At 51.3% G+C, this 22,401-nt stretch overlaps 1 protein-coding gene and 1 long non-coding RNA gene across 3 annotated transcripts; one reads left to right on the forward strand and one right to left on the reverse strand.

The window, feature by feature from the left end:
- Positions 1-1,028: 1,028 nt before the first annotated feature.
- On the reverse strand, positions 1,029-10,859 carry PELI3 (pellino E3 ubiquitin protein ligase family member 3). Of its 2 annotated transcripts, none has more exons than XM_043926111.1 (7): positions 10,646-10,859; positions 9,363-9,515; positions 6,254-6,383; positions 5,320-5,421; positions 4,153-4,347; positions 3,647-3,835; positions 1,029-2,011 (listed from the first exon to the last, which is right to left on the reverse strand). In XM_043926111.1, the coding sequence occupies exons 2-7, from the start codon at positions 9,512-9,514 to the stop codon at positions 1,469-1,471; spliced, it is 1,311 nt and encodes a 436-aa protein (XP_043782046.1). In that variant the 5' UTR covers position 9,515; positions 10,646-10,859; the 3' UTR covers positions 1,029-1,468. The 2 variants fall into 2 exon arrangements, with proteins under 2 accessions (XP_043782046.1, XP_043782037.1); XM_043926102.1 differs by having other exon boundaries at positions 1,029-2,038; positions 10,646-10,849.
- A 124-nt stretch (positions 10,860-10,983) lies between these two features.
- LOC122709053 lies at positions 10,984-12,491 on the forward strand. The gene is made up of 3 exons (XR_006345401.1): positions 10,984-11,024; positions 11,755-11,892; positions 12,254-12,491. It is a non-coding gene; the product is annotated as an uncharacterized LOC122709053 (long non-coding RNA).
- The last annotated feature ends 9,910 nt before the right edge of the window (positions 12,492-22,401 follow it).

A 22,401-nucleotide genomic window follows, 5' to 3' on the forward strand; every position in this document is an offset into this window, starting at 1 on the left:
AGGCCCACCAGATGCCAGCCCAACATTCCCACCCCTCATTCGTTTCTGCTTCCTCCATACCCAGCTCACTGGTCATCAAGTGTTTTCCCTGCCACGCCGTGGCCCACGCTGTTCCCCTTACCCGGGCTGCCCTCCCAACTCCTCCCACCCCATCCAAGGAGAGCTGCCCAGTGACACGGAGGAGAGGGCAGGCTCTGAGGCCAGGCAGGCAGCTGTGGATTAGAATCTGACTTGACCACTTTCTAAACTGTGTGACTTGGACCATGTTCTTTAATCTCCCTGTAAACAGAAATGGTAACACCTTCTTCCCTAGGTCACTGTGAGGATTAAATAAAACCTCTGAGAAGCAGAGCCTGGTGGCTGGGGAGTGCTCAGTGAACGTAGTTATTATCACCATTAGCACAGTGCAGGGCACGTGGTGGGCATTCAGTTGATGGTAGCCCTTGTGTGACAGCCAACGCTCTGGACCGCGAGTCCTCTCCCTCTCCACGACCCCTGACTGTCCAGAAATGAGGATCCAGACCTCCACCCAGCATCTTCCTTGTCAGCACGGCCCCAACCTCTTTTCCAGCCTCCTTTCTGCCCCCTGCAGCCCATGCTTCAGTCACTGTGAACCCCTCACCCAGTTCCCTGCATACTTATACCTGAGCCTGTCCTCAGCCCCCTTTCTGCCTAGAGCACCCCCTTTCCTGTAGGGATTCCCAGCAGGCCACTGAGGCAGAGCCCTTAAGCCCCTGCAGTGAAGCCTCTCTCACTTCTCACTTTTCTAGCCACCCGTGAGACCAGCTTCACAACTCCTGATAGCTCTTTGATCCTAGCACACAGGAAGCCATGCTATCATCCAGTAATTGGTCTGTCGTTCAGTTACTGGGAACTCTATCAGGCAGGGAACCAGGTCTGTGTCCCCAGATAACACTTGGCAAGGAGGCCAGCCCCCAGTGGGTATCCGCAGATGTCGGTCCCAGCCTGCCGCCCACCCGGCACTCACTCGGGGGCTGGAGGCACTGCACGCACGCGGGACACGCGGATTCGTGAGGGCAGCTGAGCAGCAGGTTTATAGAGGAACCCAGGGCAGCAGCGTCGGGGTGATTATCTGGATCTGAGTTGGCAGGCTCAGGGCACAGCCAGCCTAAGCTGGGGGTCAGGGACCCATGGCCCCTTCATTCCCCCAGGGGCACAGTGTAGGCGGCATGATGTGGGATGCCCCTAGAAGGGCTGGGGCAATAGGGCTGGGCCTCCCTCCATCAGCCCAGGACAGAGCTGATGCTGAGAGCCCCATCATTCTGTCCGGGGTGAGGGTCCAGGGACCCCCTCGGGAGCCCAAGTTAGGAGGGAAAGGGCACCGCCCACCCAACGCGTCCATCTGGCCTGGCGATGAGCCAGCAGGCAGAGTCTCACATGCAGAGCTCCCTGGAGGTGGGGGACCCAGGCGGGCAGGCAGGCGCAGCAGCAAGGGGCCCCGAGGGGCCTAGTCCAGTGGCCCCTGGAAAATGAGGCGGACACAGCCATGCTCGCCGGTGAGCCAGGCCCCACAAAAGGGGCAGGCGGCGTGGAACGCGTGGGTGCCATGGGGCAGTGGCGTCTGAGCCCAGTAGCGGGCAGTCTTCTCAGAGCAGACGTGGCCGCAGGGTGCAAAGGCGTGGCTGGGCGGCCCGGGGTCCAGGCAGAGGCCGGCCTCCTGGCCGAGCCACAGGGGCACGTAGGGCCCCACGAGGCGGCAGAGGGGACACTCGCGCTCCTGGGGGCCCCGCTCTCGCCGGCAGCCCCAGCCGTGGTAGCCGTGGACGTGGCCGCAGCGGACGTACACCCAGGGCTGCTGCTTGTCGGGTGCCGTGCGGCCGCGGGCCGGGCTGGGGAAGGCCAGGGTGCTGAGGCCCACGGGACACTGGGGCCGGGCTGCGTTCGCCTCCTGCCGCTGGGCCTCCAGCTGCTTCAGCGTGGGCGCCCGCAGCAGCCCCGCCGGCGTGCGCCACAGCAGCGTGGCCCCGCACAGGTCGATGAGGGAGCCGTCCTGCAACACGTTGGACTCGTTTTCCACCTGCAGGGGCAGCAGAGGGGCCTTCGTGCCCAAGGGGCTCCTGAACCCCCAGCCATCCGGTCGCCATCACCCCAGTCAAGCCACCCATCCGTCCCCCTGAACCTCCCTGGAGGGAGCACCCTGGATGCCCGTGGGGCCGGCTGGGGCAGAGGAGGGGGTGGGCTGGGGCAGAGGACCAGAGGAGACTGAGAAGCCCCATGGGCCAGCAGGAAAAGTGGTCCTGGGTAAGCACCATCCCCCCAAAACCAAAACTCAAAAAACTAGCAGGGATTTCAGTGGTTAGGGCTCTGCGCTTCCACTGCTGCGGGCCTAGGTTCAATCTCTGATTCTTCTAAGTCTTCTAAGAGTAGATCTTATCTTGCAAGCCAGGCAGCAAGGCCAAAAAAAAAAATAATCCCAGGCAGGCGCCATGCCTTACTCTCAGTGGAACCTGCTCCTCGGTCACTTCATCTGTCAAATCAGAAAGCCTGGACTCTGGAGTGGGGCTTCCCTGGTGGTCCAGTGGTTAAGACTCTGTGCCTCCCCTGAAGGATGTTCGAGCCCTGATTGGGGAACTAAGATCCCACATGCCACATACTGGCCCAAAACAAGGCCTGGACCAAAATAGAAGTTTTCTAAAACATTTTCTCAAGCTCATCTTCCCTGATGGCAGAGACCAGAATTTCCTGTGTCCAAAACACCAGGGACTTAACCCAAAGCGTAAGGGCTGAGGTTAAAAGCAAGGACTCTAGCGCTTAGGTAGTCTGGGCATGAATTCTGGCCTCAGTGTTTACTGACTCTGTGTCTCTGGTCAAGTAACTTATCCTCTCCGTGTCTTAATTTCCTTGTCCTCAAGGTGGGTTTTACTTCCCTGTGTAGCAAGTGGTTCTCATGAATCAGTGTGAAAACTTGGAATAGTGCCTGGGACATAGGAGGTGCTCAGTAGCGGGTACCAGTGAGAGGTTCACAAGCCTAATTTTACAAAATAATGTTTCCCCAGATCTCCCAGTGGAACTGATGCCCTGGGAAGATAAGCCATGCCTTTCTTTGAGGCTCGGCATCTCCTTGCCCCATGTACTCACAGCTAGGAAAACCTCTACATGGCCTCTTTGAGGATCTTGGCCATATGACATTGGGCAAGCCCCATCTCTCTCTAGGACTCTCCCAGCTCCCAACATTAGGTTCCCCATCACCTATGTTAGCACTACTCCGAGGCCCTTTCCTGCTGGGAAAGAATAAAGCTAAACTTGCCTGAACGTGACAGACACGTTAAAAACCACCAACACTTCAGGCTATAAACTGCTCACACATGGGCCAAGTGTCACCCTCATAAGAGGGTGTGAGTTTTTCAGCTGCTGACATCCTCAGAAGCACGTGGAGCTGTACAGGTGCCTGTCCATGCTGCTTCACATAACCCTGTGGGTCTCTGGCAGTATGTGGGCTACACCTGGAGATGCTGGTCTGGTCCCCGCTGTAGCGCAATGGCACATGCCCCCATACGGAGCCTGTTGGGGCTCCCCTGTGCAGCAGGACTGGAGATCACCTCCTGGCTTGGGCAGGGGGCAGGGCAGATCGGGAGGGCCCCGGGAAGGACGAGGGGATGGGGAGGAGGGTGGACAGGCCACCTACCAGCTTCCCCCGCTGCTGTGCCGAGCGGCTGTCCCTCAGAGTATACACATTCCCACAGACCGAGATCTCCCGCCAGACACCCGGGGCCGAGTCCTCAGAGAAGCCGCCTGCTGGGTGCATCACCAGGACCCCGTTGGTGGTTAAGCCGTCCATCAGCCCGTCGGGGGTCCGCCATTTGGCTGCCCGCTCCTGGGACCACACGTGGGATCAGATCACATCCCTGAGTGGCCCCCAGCAGGCCTCGAGCTGGGAGTGCTGCCCCTCTACCCTGGAGCCCAGAGGTGGCCCAGAGAGGGCTGGAATTGGCACTGTATGACCTTGGGCATCACCTGACCTCTCTGAGCCTCACTTTGCTCATCTGTTAAGTGGGGGTGCTAATCCCCGCATAGGTGGTGGTTATGATTACTGCAGGCTGGTCCATCACCCCTGGAGGCTGCCCCTCCCCAGCCTACCCCTCGGCTCACTCTCAGATGTAGCACTGTTCCTGCCTAGGGGGTCTCACTCACTCCAAGGAAGATGTTGCTGGAGGCATCGAAGCCAGCGGCATAGATGCGGGCAGTATAGGGTGGCCGGCGGTCACAGAGGATGCGGCAGGCGTAGCGGGAGATGGTGCTCTGGGCAGAGGGGCCCTCAGCAGCCCCTCCCCCAGGGGACGTGTCTGTCACCACGAAGTCAATCATGTTCTCCGTGGAGCGGCCAATCTGTGAGGGAGAGGAGGGCAAGCACAGGAATGCTGTGTGCGAAGGTCAGTGCCAAGGGCTTCCTACCCCAGGGCTCCCGGAAGCTGTTCTGTGGGCAGGGTGACCCAACGACAGGGAGAGAATGCCATCCCAGTTCTCCAGGGTCCATATCCAATCACCGGTGTTTGGGTTTCTCTTTCTCTGTCTCCCCCGCAGTTCTGGGAACCACCCCACTCAGTTAAAAACTAGCTGATCTGCAGGACTTCCCTGGTGGTCCAGTGGCTAAGTGGTCCAGTCCTCCACGCTCCCCAGTGCAAGAGGCCTGGGTTTGACCCCTGGTCAGGGAATTTGATCCCTCATGCTGCAACTGAGACCCGGCACATCCAAATAAATAATTAAAAAAAAAACAAAACTAGTTGATTTACAGATAGAACAGTGAAAGGGTAACTGACACCCATAGTCTGGGAAGGCTCAAATAGTAGTAGAAAATAGTGAATTTGGAGTAAATATTTATTATATATCATGTTATGCATTTCGTGTGCAGATCTCAGTTAACTTTCCCAAGGATGCCATGTGATGGGACTGTAATGAGCCCCACCTTACAGATGAGGAAACCAAGGTCCAGAGAGGTTAAGGGACTCTTGCCCAAAGTCACCCAGCTCCTAACTGACAGAGCTGGGAGCAGAGGCCAAGCAGTAGGACTCTCACACCACACTCTGAACCCCTAAACTGTATGTCTCCCACAGCCTAGGAGTCCAGGCTTGGGTATGAATCTGGATCCAGCCACTGACTGGCTGTGTGAGTGGGAAGTCAACAGCCCTCCCTCCGGTATCCTGCTTCCTCGTCTGAAGAGTGGTCCGCTGCACTGAGGACCCCAAAGCGCCTGCCCCCTGGCCTTTGGTCTGCCAGCCTCCCCCTGGGACACCTGCGGAGCCGAGCATCCAGGCCTGGGGACCCAGTGGCCGGGAGGCTGGTGGAGGCACCTGAGCCTACCTGGAACATATCTGTGTCGCTGTCATGGGTGTACTCGACTATGACCGAGTGGCTCCGGGACAGTGTGTAGGAGATGCTGTGCTGGCCCCGGTTGCTCAGTGCCTGGGGACAGAAAGGAGAAGTCGTTTCACTGAGGATGTAGCCAGGAGAAGCGTGAGCTTCTGAGACAGAAGCTGGAGCCTGACACCCAGCTGCCACTCCCAGGGAAGGGGCGGTTCCACCGCTTACAGAGGGCGAACTGTGCAGCCAGCCCTTTACACGGGTTATCTTATTTGATCCCCATGTGCAGGGTCATCGCTCAGTCATGTTAGACTCTTTGCGACCCCATGAACCGTAGACCACCAGGCTCCTCTGTCCATGGGATTTCCCAGGCAAGAATACTAGAGTAGGTTGCCATTTCCTTCTCCAGGGGATCTTCTCCACCCAGGGATGGAACCTGCCTCTTATGTGCCTCCTGCATTGCTGGCGGAGTTTTTACCACTGAGCCATTGGAGACCCCTATTTGATCCCTACAGCTTCCCAAAGGAGGCATGGTTATCATTCCCATTTCACAGTTGAGGGAAACCACAGCTTAGAGAGGAGAAGAAACTGGTCAGATGTCAAATGACTGGAAGTGGCGGAGCCCAAACTACAACCCCAACCCTCCGAAGCCAAAGGCTTTGCCTTTGTCATTGCTGTGTGATTGTCACGTCCCCTCCCAGAGCCTTGGCCTCCTCTAAAATGATGTTGACCACTTCCCCCCAAGGGATGGGATCTAGTGGTCCAGGAAATACTTTGCAAGCTTCGACACACTGCGAGGAGTCTCCCACCAGCCCCATCCTCTGGTTTCCCAGGGTCGTGAGTGAAGACACGTGGGCTCCCCTGCTCTGGTGGGGCCGTGGGCAGGTAGGACTGGGAAGACTGGCCCCCAGGTCTGCTAGGATGAGCTGCTTGCCTTGGAGACGAGTGGCGTTGAGATGTGGTGAATGACATCTGGCTTCACTCCGTTGGCATGTGGCCGGCGACTCAGGGCCAGGCGGCTTCGGCGGCGGCCCTTGTCCCCATTTGCCAGACACCCATTGTAGCTGTGGATGAGGGGGTTAAGAAGAAAAGGTTGCAAGGAGAGAGAGACTGAGGGTGAGCCCCCGAGAGACTAGGAGGAACCACCAACTTCTGGGCAGATCCTAGAACAAGCCCTAAAAAGCCTTAGTACCACCAGCTAGAAGACCCTACTCCATCAAATTGGTGCCTTGGAGTGAGGTGGCAGCGGGGTGGTGGTCAGAAGATCTTTAAAAGGGTTGTTATTCAATTAACCAGTGTTTTCTGGACTCCTGAACCATGCCTGGTCAGGCACTAGGCCCTAAGTTGTTTGAGGAACCTGGATGTCACCTGCCCTGACCCAGGCACAAGCCAAGTGTGTCCCAGGCCTAGAGACAGGAGAAAGGAATTCTGACTCCAGGAGCAGGTTTCTAAGAGAGGAGACACCTTTACTGGGCCTTGAAGAACTAGAAAGGAGTCACCTTTAGCAAACTGTCATTTATTAGATCACAACTACTACCGGAAACCAGAAAGGAAGTAAAAAAAAGACCCACAAAGCCACCATCTCTACATATCCATACACATCAAATTTCTTCCTTTCCAGCCTTGTCCAGATTGTAGAAGGCAAAGATGGGGTGAGTCATAACCTTGATCGCTGCCATGAACTGCAGCCTCCTGTGTTCCTGGTGTTTCACATTATTAATTACCTAATGGAATCTGTGTAATGTCCTGCCAGGCAAGTATCTTTCTATCTTTCTTCTCATTTTATGAATGAGGCAAATTGAGGCTCAGGGAGGTAAAATGACTTGCCTGAGGTCCCAGGCTAGGAAGTGGGAAAAGTCTAGATTTGACCTCACATCTGTCTGACTCCAGGCTCTTTTGCAGAAGATTCTCGGTAAGGAGGGCTTACCCTGAGCAAAGGCCCTGTGGCGAGTAGAGTTTGGGGAGATAAGAAAGTGATGACTTGGGTGGGAGACTGCAGTCGGGGAAAATGACCTTGGTGGGAGGGCCCTGAACACCAGGGAGAGCATTTTGAACTTTATTCCGTAAGCACTGGGGAGCCACGGCAGGTTTGGCAGCAGGAAGTGAAAAGGATGAATAGCTGCCAAAACAGCCAAGGACCACTTGAATCAGGATCTTCTCTGGACCCACAGAGGGAGATTCTGATTCTGTAGGTTTGGGATGAGCTTGTCAGTGGGTAATTTTCAATGTGCTCTCCGGGTGGCTCTGCTGTCCAGCCGATGTGGGGCTTCACTGCTCTGTGGAGAACAGATGGCACTCAAGAGAGCCTGTCGCCTTAGGTCTGAGCTCTCCCTCATCAGTGGCTTCATTCCCAGCTGTGATTCTAGCTCTTCCTTTGGGACATGAAGCAGTTGCTTTCTTTTTTTTTTTTTTTTGCAGGGGGCAGTGGGGGAAGCGGGCAGTGCCACGTGACTTGTATGATCTTAGTTCTCCAACCAGGGATCAAACCCTGGGCCCTCGGCAGTGAAATCGTGGAGTCCTAACCACTGGACCACCAGGGAATTCCCAAGTGGTTGCTTTTCTAATGCAAACACCCCTGAGAGGGGCATCACTTTTGCCCTTGTAAGCTCTTCCCACATATGGGGGGAAGGGCAGTTCAGGACACAGGCTGAGGGTTCATATGAACCTGACTTAAATCCTGGCTCTTCTGCTTATCATATAACCCCTGCATGCTAAGTCACTTCAGTAATGTTTGACTCTGTGACCCTGTGGACTGTAGCCCGCCAGGTGATTCTGTCCCTGGGATTCTCCAGGCAAGAGTACTGGAGTGGGTTGCCATGCCCTCCTCCAGGGGATCTTCCCAACCCAGGGATCGAATCCGCGTCTCTTACATCTCCTGCATTGGCAGGCGGGTTCTTTACCACTAGTGCCACCTGGGAAGCCCTATAACCTCTGTAAAATGGGGCTAATTTTTTCAGGATCTACCTCACAGGTTCATTATGAGAGCTAAATGAGATAAAGCATTTTAAGATGCTTAGCACAGAGTTTGGCATATATTTAACAAGCCCTTGATAAATGTTATCTATGATTATTATTACTAAAAAATAAAAATAAAAGCACATGGTATGTACATGTCAACAAACAGTAGCCATTATTATTTCTAAATAGTCATCACAGTGATAACACAGTTTATCAGATACTCTCTTCAGGGGAGAGAGAGAGGCCAAAAGGAGGTGCAGAAGGGAGGAAGGAGAGGGATCTGTGCATGGGGCAAGCATCCTGGTCAGGTGAAGGCCAGGAACGGATGAGGTCTACTCAGCCACCAGCTCACGTTGCTTCCTCTCTCCTGGCCTCAGTTTCCTCATCTGTAGCACGAGGGTCAGCTGTCGCTGAGTGAAAGTGCACTAAACCTAGAGTAAGAAAGACCTGGGTCCAAACCCCAGCCCTGCCACTTAAGAGCTGTGTGCCCTTGGGCCAGCCACTTCCCCTCTCTGAGCCTTGGTTTCCTCACCTCCTTCCTCACAGCATCTTTGTGAAGATTGAAATGAAATAATGTCCATGAAAGGGCTTGGCACAGGCCTGCCTCCCAGAACACTTGGTGCGGGCCAGGCACTGTGCTACGTGCTTTACAGAAATCACCTCAGTCGTTCCTTCCAACAACCCTCTGAGGTATTATTATTATCATCGTCTCTACTGGTAAGTGGGGAAACGGAGGCACAGGGAAGTTAAGCAACTCACGGAGGCAGGATTTGAACCAAGCACTTTTGCTGGCGAACCAGAGTTCATCCCAGACTACACACATGAGGTGCTTTATGAAAGGCAGCTGGCGCTACTTTCTTCCGTGCAGAAACTTAGGTGGGCAGGGTTGTCTCCGTAATTTACGAAAAATAGGAAGATAAAATAACAATTGTGAATTGAAGTGGGCTTGGTCAAATTTGTTTCCCAGCTGGGAAGGTGAGGAGGGACGAACAGCAAGAGGCTGTAAATGGAGAGAGGTGGGACCCTTGGTCTGGCTGTCCTGTGGGGTGCCTGGTGCCCCGACCCTTCGGACCAGGGAGGCTCACCCCAGAACGATGAGTTCGCCATACTTGATGGGCTCCTCCCCTGGCTGTGCATCTTCACCAGGAGAAGACAGCACACAAGAGCCCTGGTTCCCCGGGTGCTGGAGATCTGAGGTTCGGGGAGACCCCACTTCAGGGTTTCCTTCCAGCACCATTCTGGGCAGAGGGGAAGAAGAGAAAAAGAGCTTTGCAGCCTCCCACCCCAACCCCCCTCAATGCCAGCTTCAGCCTGCTGCAGGCCACCTAGGCTAAGACCAGAGTGACCTTTCACCCACTCTGTTGCTATGGCAACCACTTCACCTCTGCCTCCCCTAAACTGTCAGCGTTGCTGGGATACCAGGGAAGGGAGATGAATGGGGTGGAACCAAGAGGGAGGAGCTGCCCAATCAGAGGGTCAGAATATTTGGCAGAGCCAGAGGGATGGCTCAACTTGGGGTGGCCAGAAGCTTCTTTTTGGCAGGACCTCTGTCTGGGGTGTGCTGGGAAGAAAAGCACCCCAGGAGTTGGGGGCCCCTGCTGCTCATCTTACATTCAGTTCCTGGGTTTGGCTCTCAGCCCCAGGACTTCTGAGGAACCCTTCTGTCAGGTTTTTGGAATCTACCTATCTGTCTTAATCTTTCTGCCCCTTTGCTAGTCTAGGCCTCTATCTGTCTGTCTGTTTTCTCAATGACTCTGTCCGCGCTGCTGTCCTTTTCGCCACCTTTCTACCCACCCTCCTCCCCACCTCCGCCGGTCTGGGCCCCGCTACCTCTCCATTCACCTGCCTCAGTCTCCCCATCTTGTCCTCACCCTGCGGACAGGGCTCTGGACACCTCCCGGGTGCGCCCCTCTCCCTCCCTCAGGTGTCAGTCTGCAGTCCCCGGGCCGCTCAGGTCTCTGGAGGCCTGTGGGGGCGGCGCTCCCCCCTCCCGCTTGGGCTGCAGCAGAGCCCGTCTCCGCAGGAAGCCTGTTTGGAAAACATCCCCGCGCAGGAGGGACTGCGCCGGGGCAGGCACAATGACAGCCCAGCGACATACGCAGACACAGCCGGCGGCCCCTCCACACAAACACGCGCGCGCACGCACACAGTCCCGCACAACCCGAGCCCTGCGAGCGGTGCCCGGACGGGCGCAGAGCCCACCCTAGACCCGCGACAGCAGGCGCGATCGCGCAAACAGCCACAGGCGCCCGCCCTCGGACCGAGTACCCCCCCCGCCCCCCAGCCACCCTGACACTCAAACACGCCCCCAGCGTCTGTTGGGGCCCGCCCGGCGAAGCCCCCGCCCCCTCCGCCTCGGCGGGCTCACCTGGCCGCGCTCTGGCTCCCGCTTGGCGCTGCTCCCTCTGCGCCTCGCCCCTGCTCGGCCCAGGGGCCGTTGCGGCGGGATGGGCCCGGCCGGCGGCAGCTCCGCGCTGCCTTGTCACGGGGACACCCGGGGCCGGGGGAGGGGTACGAGCGCAAACAGTCACGCTCCGCCCCCTGTCCCTATGCCCCGCCCCATGGAAGCCCCGCCCCTCGAGGCTCCGCCTCTTGCGGCTAAGCTCTGCCCCAGTCGGCGGAGCCCCGCCCTTTCTCAAGAGACCACGCCCCTTATCGAGCCCCTCCGCCAGGGCCCCTGGAAGCCACGCCCACCACTCTGCTCTAGGAACGCTCTCTCCCAACTTCGCGTGATCTGGGGCTCTCAGGTAAGTCTTTGAGATCCCCTTCTCCAGTTCGGGTTCCCCAGACCCCGCCCTAGTTTCTGGAGACTCCTGGGTTCTCCTTGAGACCCTGGCGCCCCCTTCCTCATCGCAGTCTAGCACCTTCCCCCACCCTGGGCTGGAGGCCCCTTTCCGCAGCTTAGGCCAGGGACTCTGCACCTCCTGCCTGAGACCCCGCCTTCCAGATGGGGAAACTGCGGAATTAGAGGAGAGAGGCAGGGAAGGGAGATGAATGGGGTGGAAAGGGCTTGGCACAGGCCTGCCTCCCAGAACACTTGGTGCGGGCCAGGCACTGTGCTATGTGCCTGGAGAGAGAGAATGGAAATACTAGAGAAGACGGAGGTACGGGTGTGCATCAGCGGGGAGGCAGAGGAAAGCCGCTGCGTTTGATCTGTCTTCCAGCCCAGCTGGACTACTTTCTCTCTGGGCGACCGCCGGCTGGCTCTGGGTCCCACCCTCCCAGGTGTCCAGGAATGCCTCCCTCCCGCCCGCCGCTTGCGCACACCACCGGAGGTGCCACAAACGGGATGGAGACCCTCCGGGCCTGGGTTTGCAAGAGACCTCATCTGTTAGTCTGTGGCAGCTGCTATGGGCTGTGCTTTGAACAAAATAAGCCCTTTGATTCTTGGGAGACAGACAGTATAACCACCCATTTTGCAGATGAGAAAAAAGAGATTTAGGAATCTGACTTGGTCATGGTTATTTTCCCTGAAAGGGACCAAGATTGGCTCTCAGCTGTGTGACTCCAGTCTGACTCATAGCTTCTGTATACCTTGTTGCTATGATTCGGGACCACAGGATGGCGAGAGGGCACTCAGAGGTGCAGAGCAGGAGAGACCCAGAGATGCATCAGGTAAGATCCCTACAGCTCATTATCTCTTGGCCTGTTTGGAACTGTAACTGTTACGCAAATTAAAATGGAGGAAGTCTTGCTCAGGCTTCAGAACCAGGAGAGCAGGCCTCTGATACCATGCAGGGCCTGTGGGGCTCCTGGGCACAAGGCCTTTGTGCCTCCCATTTCTTTGATTATAGGGAGCAGCATTTGTTCAGCCTCCATGATCTTTCCTGAGTTCCAACAGCAGATTCCAACAGCAGATTTGGTTAGGGAAGGGAGGGGATGTGAGACCAAGGAGAAACAAGCAATCAATAGCAGCCTTGGGGCAGGTTTCCCCATCAAAGAATATGCACAACAATATCTTTGAGCTATTTTGCAGATACTGAAACCTGCTCGGAGAAGTTATGGTATGCTCCCTACATAAGACAAGTTAAACCTGAAGGTTGATAATGTTGATGCCTACTTACCTCACCACCAACCCATCAGAAGAATGTCCATGAGCTGATCACGCCCTCTTTTACTGTAAAACTTGTCACTTGGTTTGGAGGGTGGTACCCTGCTCTGTCCCCCTTTGCCTGGCAAAGCAATAAAGCTATCCTTTTCTAATTCACCCAAAATTCTGAGATTTGATTCTGCAATGATGTTCACAGAAGCTGAGCTTTCAGCATCATGACCTGCTTCTTACCTGCTTAGACACTGCCTAGATTCTGTGCCTGCCTGCAAACACAGGAAGTCAGGTGGGCTTAGATCAGAAAGGGAGTGGGTCTTGGAATTTTTTAAGCCCCTGGAGGTCTGGCCAACCCCCTCAGGGTCTAATGAAATCCTATGATTGGTGAAACAAACAGCATTGGTAAAGTGAAAGCAGAGCTTCATTTTTGTGCGCAAACTGATGATGTTGTTAGTTTGTGGCCTGGGGTTATAAGCAGGAGCCTCCAAACTGCAGTTTGAAGTCTCACCTGTGGAGTGCACACACGGCCATGGATCCTTTCTCAACTGGGACTCCAGATTACTGTTAACAAGCAACTTCCCAGTGCTACTGAAGTCTGGGTGTAGGTTGTCGGCCCAATTTGGTAATGTATACGCTATTGCTTCTCTCCATTGTTTCTATTTCTTTTCTTTTAATGGCTGTATATTGAAATTAAGTAAAATAATCCTCTATTAAATATTGAAATTGTTTATTAGTGTGTAATAAGTGGTTTCTTTTGTTAAAAAAAAGTCATTCAAACCTAAAACAAAAGTAAAACTTTGGGCAAAACAATAACCAAGAGTTAGGGGAAGCCCAGAGGGTGGACCTTTAATTTGCATCTTTAGAGTGCGTGTTTTACTGAAGAAATCAAGGAAAGCTGCACAGAGGAGGCATTCTTTGACCCCCACGTCAAGAAAAACAAGTGAAAGTTGGCCCACACACTTGGAGGAGCACGCTTCCTCTCCCTCCCCCCAACTTGTTGTTTATGAAGCTGCCAATCTTCAAGACTCCTCCTGGGTCTTACCACATCCACACACCCCACTAACTCCTCCATCTAAAAATAGTCCAAGATACCAACTGCTTTGCCAACTGTTCTCGGGCTCCAGCAGCCAGATGAAACGAGAAAGCAGCCGACAGCACACCCTTTGAGGACAAAAGCACCCACTAATCAAAGAGCAACTCCCTGAGAGGCCAGCAGTCCCTGAGCAGGCTGGACTGCTGGGCTCCTGGCAGCAGGTCATGCAAATCCTGCACCACAGGATTGCTCCCATCCCTGATTCCCTGTCTGCCTACCAGGTACACATATCTGCAATAGGACATGGGGACACTGGGACAGTCTTACTCCCCTTTGCACTCCCAGCTTCCAGTACATTGCCTGCCAAAGCAGGCCCTCTGTGAACACACACTGAATTATGATACAGCCAGGTCACAGAGCCAGACGGGTGTGGAAGTGAGGTTTGACCAGAGCCCCAGTGCTACCACCAGACACCAGATGGCAAGAAGGGCTAAGAGAGGTTCAAAGGCTTTGTCCCAAGAGGCAGAGATTTCTCTTGTGGTCAAGCACTGGGCTGGGAGTTGTATGGTGAGCACAGCCAGACCAGGAGGGACCTCTGGGATCATGGGATGGGCCTGATTGCAGCATTGCATTTTCCAGGATGGGGAGAGGAAGGGTGAGTTGGAACACCACCAACAGGCATAGATTCTCAAGTCCCAGCCTTGGCTTCTGGCTCTTAAGTCCCAGGCTCTGTGCTAAGAACTCCAGCCTCTTAATCTCTCTATGCCTCACTTCCTGTATTTATAAAATGGAAATAAAAAATAGTACCTACCTGAAGTGGGATAAAAATTGACAGTATTGTTTTGAAAATCTTTACAGCCCCTCCCTTCTCTCCTCAATCTAGATCTTGACCCTACTGCTTTTTTAAAAGGGGACAAAGAAAAGAACAAAATACAGCCTGTATTTTTTGTTAAAAAAAAGTTTTGTTTGGCTCCACCAGGTCTTAGTTTTAGCAGGCAACTAAAATGGCATAAAGGATAGTTCCCTAACCATGGATTGAACCTAGGACCCCTGCATTGAGAGCACAGAGTCTTAATCACCAAACCACCAGGGAAGTCCTCTGTATTTCTTCAACTCTTGGGTTCAAATGCCCAGAGACAGGCATAAACAGTTTTGAAGAATACTTGTGCATCTAGTGGAGAAAGCATGTTGAGAACAAATAAACAAGCCAACCGACAACAAACTCTTTCTGGCCTGAAAGATTTGGAGAGAAGATAAGGAAGAGCTAAGATGCTGGGCTCTGCCTCTGAGGTCTCATTGTAGATAGGAGGATGGTGCTAGAAACAGATAGACCCTTCAGATAGATTTAGGCGTCCAAACCCTATTCCTTCACTGTCCAAATTTGATTGGATCAGTTTGTGGCACAATATATGTTCTAGGACATTGTTGAAGACAGTAGAGAATTAGCTGGCAATGAGTGGAGTTTAATAGCTGGTTGTGGTCAGGGGAAGTGTCAGTCCAGGAAAGCCCAACCTAAATTACTGTCTTCCCAGGTGACTGCGGTCGAGGTGCACAGGCTGCACTCCTTGAGGACCAAGGACAGAGGCTTTAAACTCAGGCAGAGGGAAGGGGGGATGGATTCACTAAAATAATCTACACAGGGTAGTCTTGGTAGTCCAGTGGCTAGGACTCCACACTCCTAATGCAGGGGGCCGGGTTTGATCCCTGGTCAGGGAACTAGATCCCACATCTACGCCACAACTAAGACCCAGTACAGCCAAATAAATAAGTATTTTAAAAAAATAATCCACTCAGTCACCAAGCAAGCAAATAACAATAGCAAGCCCTTGGGGTGGGGCAAGTGCCAAGTTGCCACAATGTAGTATTTAAAATCTTCAGTTTCCATTAAGAAATTGTAAATCATGCAAAGAAACAGGAATGGATGACACAGACAAGGGGAAAAAAAAAACAAAACAGGTAGATATTGTAAGGATGTGGGGAAATTGACACCCTCACACACTGACAGTAGGACTGTAAAATGGTGTAGCCACTTAGGAAAACAGTCCAGTGCTGTTTCCAAGAGTTAAACATTGTTGCCACATGACCCTGCAATTCCACTCCTAGGGAAAGACCCAAGAGAAATGAAAACATATGTCTACACAAAAACTTCTACACAAATGTCTATGGCAGCATTATTTATAATAGCCAAAATGTGGACAACTCAAATGTTCAATTGTTGAATGGATAGACAAAATGTATATCTATACAGTGGAATATTATTTAGCCACGAAAAGGAACACAGTACAGATATATGCTACAACCTTGAAAATAATATGCTAAGTGAAGGAAGCCAGTCACAAATGACCACATCTTGTATGATTTCATTTATAATAAATGTCAGAATAGAAGAATATATAGAGGCAGAAAGTGGATTTGTGGTTACTTAGCTAGAGAGGGAGAGCAGAATAGTGACAGCTAAAGTGCGTGAGTTTTTCTCTGAGGTAATGAAAATGTTCCAGAATTGCTGTGGTGATGGTTACCTGTATCTGTGAATATACCAAAACCACTAACTGCACATTTTAATGGGTGAATTGCATGATATGTGAATTATCATATCTCAATATATGCTTTGTGCTCAGTCATGTCTGACTTCTTGTAACCCCTGGACTGTAGCCCACCAGACTCCTCCATCCATGGGATTTTTCAGGCAAGAATACTGGAGCGGGTTGCCATTTCCTCCTCCAGGGGATCTTCCTGACCGAGGAATTGAACCTGCATCTCAGGTATTGGCAGACAGATTTTTTACCACAGAGCCACTGGGTATGCCCCATATCTCAACACAGCTTTTCCTAAAAAAGAACCAGCTAGAACAAAACAAACAAATATGACATTGAGCAAAAGAAACTAAGTATCAGAATTCATACTCTATAATTGTATTGATGCAAATCTTAAAACTAGTCCAAACCAAGCCATATCAGTTCAGGGTGCTTATTTTGGTGGCAAAACTAAGGAAAGGTGAGGAAGTTAAGGGCATAAAAATTAGGTAGAGAGGTTTTAACCTGGAAGGAGGAGCGCAGCGGGTGCTCTGGGGTGCTGTCCAGGGTGCTGTTTGGTTTCTTGACGGAGTGGCAGTCACCCAAGTGCTTGCTTTATAATACTTATTAAGCTGTACATTTATATTGTATGAACTTTTGGTGTGTTCATAATATTTTACAATAAAAGTATTTAAGATGAGTTGGTTTGATCAAACCTCCACATTCTGCAATGAGAATGGGTAAGGAGTAGTTCTAGCTGAAAGGTCAGGATGCGGAGGAAACTGGTGAGACCGTGGTAGCCACGGCCACAATCAGTGAAGAGGAACCCAGGGAGCTGAGAAAGCCAGTGAGAGTGAGTGCACAGAGAGAAGCAAAAACCAGGAGAGGGGTTGAGAAGGGCCCCTAGAACCTGAAGTCTTGATAGCTTGATTTATTTATTCATTTACCCACTGATCAACAGTGTTATTAAGTACTTGCTTTCGGTCACACCAATGAAGCTACTTCTCTCTAATCCCCAGTTTTGCATCGTCAACAATCATTTTTGTCTCTATGACATCATTCCCTGGCCACAACTGAAGGGAGTAAGGATGCCAACCTGACCTAGGCTGGGCCAGTCACATCCTGTCTGTTGGGAATTTGGAACAGAGATTCAGAGATAGCCTTTCTCTGCTGTAGAGTTGGAGAATCACGGAAAACTGGCTTTGCTATGCCAAAACTTCACCCTCAGTGGGCAGTTACCCAAGTCTCAAGAGACACTGCGGGATAATTGGTAACTGCTTTGCCACTGGATATAAGAACTGCCTCTTCCATCCTAGGTTGTGGAAAATTTACTTACACATGTGTATGTGCTCAGTCACTCAGTCTTGTCCAACTCTGCAACCCCATGGGTGCAGACACATGTTTTAGATTCTTCTGGTCAGAAGCACCTGCTTCCAACTGAATCATGCAATTTCCTAAAGAAGCGGATGTGGTGGAGGCAGTGGCTAGGTCCAATCTCAGAAGCTGCAGTGGAAGTAGATCCAACTGCAGAGTCTGCAGCCCTCTGTCCGCGGTGCCAGTGGTGAAGATGCTGTGCGCAATGGGGGCAGTTCTGTCTTCTCGGGATAGTTCTGTGGCGTGATTTTGGGTGTGTTCCCACTTGCCTGGCTACAACGCCTCATTCCCTGCACAGCCTGGAGACTCTGTGAGTTACTCACTATCCTTCATAAATTTTCTTTCTGCTTAGATTGTCCAGAATTGGCTTCTGTGCTTGAAATTAAGAACCCTGGGTGTGTGTGTGGGGGGGGGGGTGTGAGAGGGAGGCTCAAGAGGAAGGGGATATATGTATGTATATAGCTGATTCACATTGTTGTATAGCAGAAACTAACACAATATTGTAAAGCAATTATCCTCTAATTTTAAAAAGTAAATAAATTTTTAAAAAATATATAAATAAGAAGAAAAGAACTCTGACCTACATCTCTAGCAACCTGAATGCAGTCCTTCCTGAAGAGTGGGAACAGACATCAGTAGCCCAGAAGGAATTGTCTCTCCCCACTTCTTGTCTCTTTACCTCTCTGTATGTTGACATCACTCTTCCCTCCAGGCAGACCAACATATGTGGCCTGGGGTAGGAAGTGGCTACGCTGCATCTCCCAAGTTTTTGATATCCTCTCCTTTCAAGAAGCCAGTCCAGACTGAGAATGGAATTTCTTTTTTTTTTGGCGACAACATGCAGGATCTCAGTTCCCTGACCAGGGATTGAACCCCTGTCCCTGGCAGTAAAAGCATAGAGTTCTAACTACTGGACTGCCAGGGGAATTCCCCAGAATTTCTAACTTTTAATAAAAGATTGCAGGGGGAGAAACTTTGACCCAGCTTGGGGCAGATGCTTGCACCTAGCCAGTCACCTACAAATAGGCAGGATCATGTCATATAAAAATGGTTGCTGTGAGACAGGAAGGGGGCAGGGCACAACATTTAAAAGAATGACAACCCCTGAGGACACAACATAAACTGGTTAGACCCAACTAGGTCCAAGATGGAGGATGAGTTGACTTCCACCCAACTAGGTCCAAGCTGGCAGATGAGTTGACTTCCTCCAGACCTTGAGCATCAGTAAGGTCTCATTGTAACAACACATCAGAGCAGTAAATGACACACCCACAGGTACCATGACGGTTCCAAGGTTGACCATAAAAGGGCAAAAAGTGGGTGCTGACCCAATTCCTAGAACTCTCTGCCCCTTCTCCAGAAAAGTTGGAATAATCCTCCCCCTCATTAGCCTGTGAAATTACCCAGCCCATAAAATCTAAAGTGTGTTAGTCGCTCAGTTGCGTCCAACTCTTTGTGACCCCATGGTCTGTCCATGGAATTCTCTAGGCAAGAATACTGGAGTGGGATGCCATTCCCTTCTCCAAGGGATCTCCCTGACCCAGGGATCGAACCAAGGTCTAACCACTCCCATATTTCAGGGTCTCTGGCCTTCTGAGATGGCCCCACAGTCTGTATTTCTCCCAGGACTGCTCTCACTTTCTGAGATGGGCCATATTCTGTGTATGGAATGTATTTGTCTCTAAATAAACCTGCTGTCACTTTGCTATGACTGGTTCTTGAGTTCTTTCCCATGCAAAACCAAGAGCCCACATTTGGTGGCCCATCTCAGGGACTTGCCTGAGACCTGGGATGTGACCATCCTCTCATGCCCTACCTTCTCCCTGCAATAGCTGGCTCCAACCCCGTGTGAAACGGAAGCAGAAGGGGCAGGGCATGGTATTTGAAAGAAGGACATAGCTGGAGGACATAACAAAACTGATCAGAATCAAATGGGTCCAAGACGGCAGACAAGTCAACTCTGACTAGACCTTGATCCTCAGAACATGTCCATTGTAACAACAGCGGCAACAGCAGCACCTCGGCAAGCTACATAAGACACCCGCGGGTGCCACGGCAGCTCCAGGGCCAGCCTCCAAAGACCCGAAAGTGGGCGGTGGCCCAATTCCTGGAAACCTCTGCCCCTCCCCCAAAACAGTTGGCATAATCCTCCCACTCATCAGCCTATGAAAGTGTTGCTGTTCGTTCACTAAATCGTGTCCAACCCTTTGTGACCCCATGGACTGCAGCACACCTGGCTTCCCTGCCCCCAGCCCATAAGAACTAACCACACCACATTTCGAGGCTGCACTCAGCCTGTGAGATGGCCCACACTCTATCTGTGGAGTGTGTTTCTCTCTAAATAAATCTGCTTCTTACCTATCACTTTGTCTCTTACCGAGTTCTTTCTGAGATGAGACTACAAGAATCCGAGTTTCAGTAGGTCCTGAAACCAGATGTGTGACCTTAGTTGGAAGACGGTGGGTTTTAGCTGGGTTCAAGTCCCGGCCATGTGTGTTAAGAGTCCCAAACTGGGTTTTGGCTGGGTTTGAGTGCATTCAAGTTCCACTCTGAGGTGAATGGTTTCACATGCATTGGGGCAGGGGTGCATTTTCAGAGAATTGGGAACATCTAAGTCATGGATTGGACCTAGGTGGCTCAGACGGTAAAGTGTCTGCCTACAATGCAGGACAGCTGGGTTCAATCCCTGGGTTGGGAAGATCTCCTGGAGAAGGAAATGGCAACGCACTCCAGTATTCTTGCCTGGAAAATCCCATGGATGGAGAAGTCTGGTAGGCTATAGTCCACGGGCTTGCAAAGAGTCAGACACAACTGAACGACTTCACTTTCAGCTTCACAAACAGCAGTTAGGTATGGTGAAGTGGGGAAGGGAGGGGCAAAGGGCCAGGAGGGTGGATTCAACCTAAGGTCTATCAACCCTTAAGAAGCAAAACTAATGGAGAAGGAAATGGCAGCCCACTCCAGGATTCCTGCCTTGAGAACCCCATGGACAGAGGAGCCTAGCAGGCTACAGTCCATGGGGCTGCAAGAGTAGGACACAACTGCGCAGACTTGAACACACGTCCTGATTCACGTGTGAAATACTGACCAGTGCGCGCTGATTAGCGTATTTCGAGAAGGTCTATCTCTATCGAAACTGTATGACCATGGCTCTTTTCAATGTGAAAACTCACGTATGCCTGTCTCATATTAAACATTTTATGATACATTTAAATAAGTATGAAAATAAGTGCAGTGGCCGAACAGATCTGGTCTAGTAATACCAATTAGACAAATATATTTTATTATTTACTACAAAATAGACTCATGCTTTCAAAAAAAAAAAAAAAGAAGCAAAACTAAAAAATTAGAATTTTACCTTCTGAGTGATGGGGAGCTACTGAGAGGCTTCTGATGATGGAAGTGTTACATCTGAGGCAGGACATTTTTATGTACAGAAAAATTGAAATAAGAAAAAAATCATCCTCAAATGTACTACCCACAACCACTGTTTCCGTTTGGGTGTATTTCCCACTCTTTCTTCTAAGTGTACACATACACGCATAAACACATAAGCACAATTGTAATTATACCCTATATATGCAGTATGGCATTTGCTTTGAGTAATTAACATTATATCACGTGTATTTCCATGTAATTAAATATTCCTCCTCAATAGTATTTTAATGGCTAGGAGAGTTAGGGATGGCCTCTTTGAGGAGGTAGCATTGGACTTGAGGTCAGAAGGATAAAAAAGCCAGTCTGGGGAAAAGCCTTCCAAGGAGAAGTAATAGTGTGTGTGAAGCGCTGAGACAGGAGTAGTCTTGGTGAGTTTGAGGATGAGTATCAAGAAAATTTCTTCCTGCGTTTCTTCTTTGTTGTTGTTTTTTTAGTCGATCTGTCGTGTCTGAGTCTTTGCAACTCCATGAATTGCAGCACGCCAGGCTTCCCTGTCTTTTGCTATCTCCCAGGGTTTTCTCAAACTCATGTCCATTGAGTCAATGACACTATCCACCTCATCCTCTGTCATCCTCTTCTCCTCATGCCCTCAATCTTTCCCATTATCAAGGTCTTTTCCAGTGAGTCGGCTCTTTGCATCAGTTGGCCAAAGTATTGGAACTTCAGCTTTAGCATCAGTCCTTCCAACGAATATTCAGGGCTGATTTCCTTTAGGATTGACTGGTTTGGTCTCCTTGCAGTCCAAGGGACTCTCAAGAGTCTTTTCTAGCACCACAATTTGAAAGCATCAGTTCTTTGGTGCTCAGCCTTCTTTGGGCTTCTCTGGTGGTTCAGACAGTAAAGAATCCGCCTGCAATGCAGGAGACCTGGGTTTGATCTATAGGTTGGAAAGATCCCCTGGAGGAGGGCATGGCAGCCCACTCCCCTATTCCTGCCTGAAGAATCCTAGGTTGGGAAGATCCTCTGGAGGAGGGCATGGCAACCCACTCCAGTATTCTGGTCTGGAGAATCCCCATGAGCAAAAGAGGCTGGTGGGCTACAATCCACAGGGTCACCAAGAGTCAGACATGACTAAGCGACTAAGCACGCAGCACACAGCCTTCTTTACGGTCTAACTCTCATCCGTACATGACTACTGGAAAAGCCATAGCTTTCACTATACAGATCTTGGACAGCAAAATGCTGCCTTTGCTTTTTAATACACTGCCTAGGTTTGTCATAGCTTTCCTTCCAAGTTGCAAGCGTCTTTTAATTTCATGGCTGTAGTCACTGTCCAAGGTGATTTTAGAGCCGAAGAAAATAAAATCTGTCACTGCTCCTACTTTTCCTCCTTCTATTTGCCATGAAGTGGTGGGACTGGATGACATGATCTTAGTTGTTTCAATGTTGAATTTTAAGCCAGTTTTTCACTCCCCTTTTCACCCTCATCAAGAGGCTCTTTAGTCCCTCTTCACTTTCTGCCATTAGAGTGGTATTATCTGCATATCTAAGGTTGTTGATATCTCTCCCTGCAATCTTGATCCCAGTTGGTGATTCATCCAGCCTGGCATTTCACAAGATGTACTCTGCATAGAGGGCTTCCCAGGTGGCACTAGTAGTAAAGAACCCACCTGCCAATGCAGGAGATGTTAAGAGACATGGATTTGATCCCTGGGTCGGGAAGATCCCCTGGAGGATGGCAGAGCAACCCACTCCAGTATTCCTGCCTGGAGAATCCCACG

Source organism: Cervus elaphus, chromosome 2 (genome assembly GCF_910594005.1).
Source record: "Cervus elaphus chromosome 2, mCerEla1.1, whole genome shotgun sequence".
Classification (NCBI taxonomy): Eukaryota; Metazoa; Chordata; class Mammalia; order Artiodactyla; family Cervidae; genus Cervus; species Cervus elaphus.

What these genes read in the sequence shown, in the direction of transcription:
- PELI3 (XM_043926102.1), bottom strand. Translation starts at nt 9,514, where the DNA reads ATGGTGCTGGAAGGAAACCCTGAAGTGGGGTCTCCCCGAACCTCAGAT. An exon ending in CAACGCCACTCGTCTCCAAG is followed by an intron (nt 5,422 to 6,253) that starts GCAAGCAGCTCA and finishes TTCTGTCCCCAG; the next exon opens with GCACTGAGCAACCGGGGCCA. An exon ending in GCGACACAGATATGTTCCAG is followed by an intron (nt 4,348 to 5,319) that starts GTAGGCTCAGGT and finishes TCTCCCTCACAG; the next exon opens with ATTGGCCGCTCCACGGAGAA.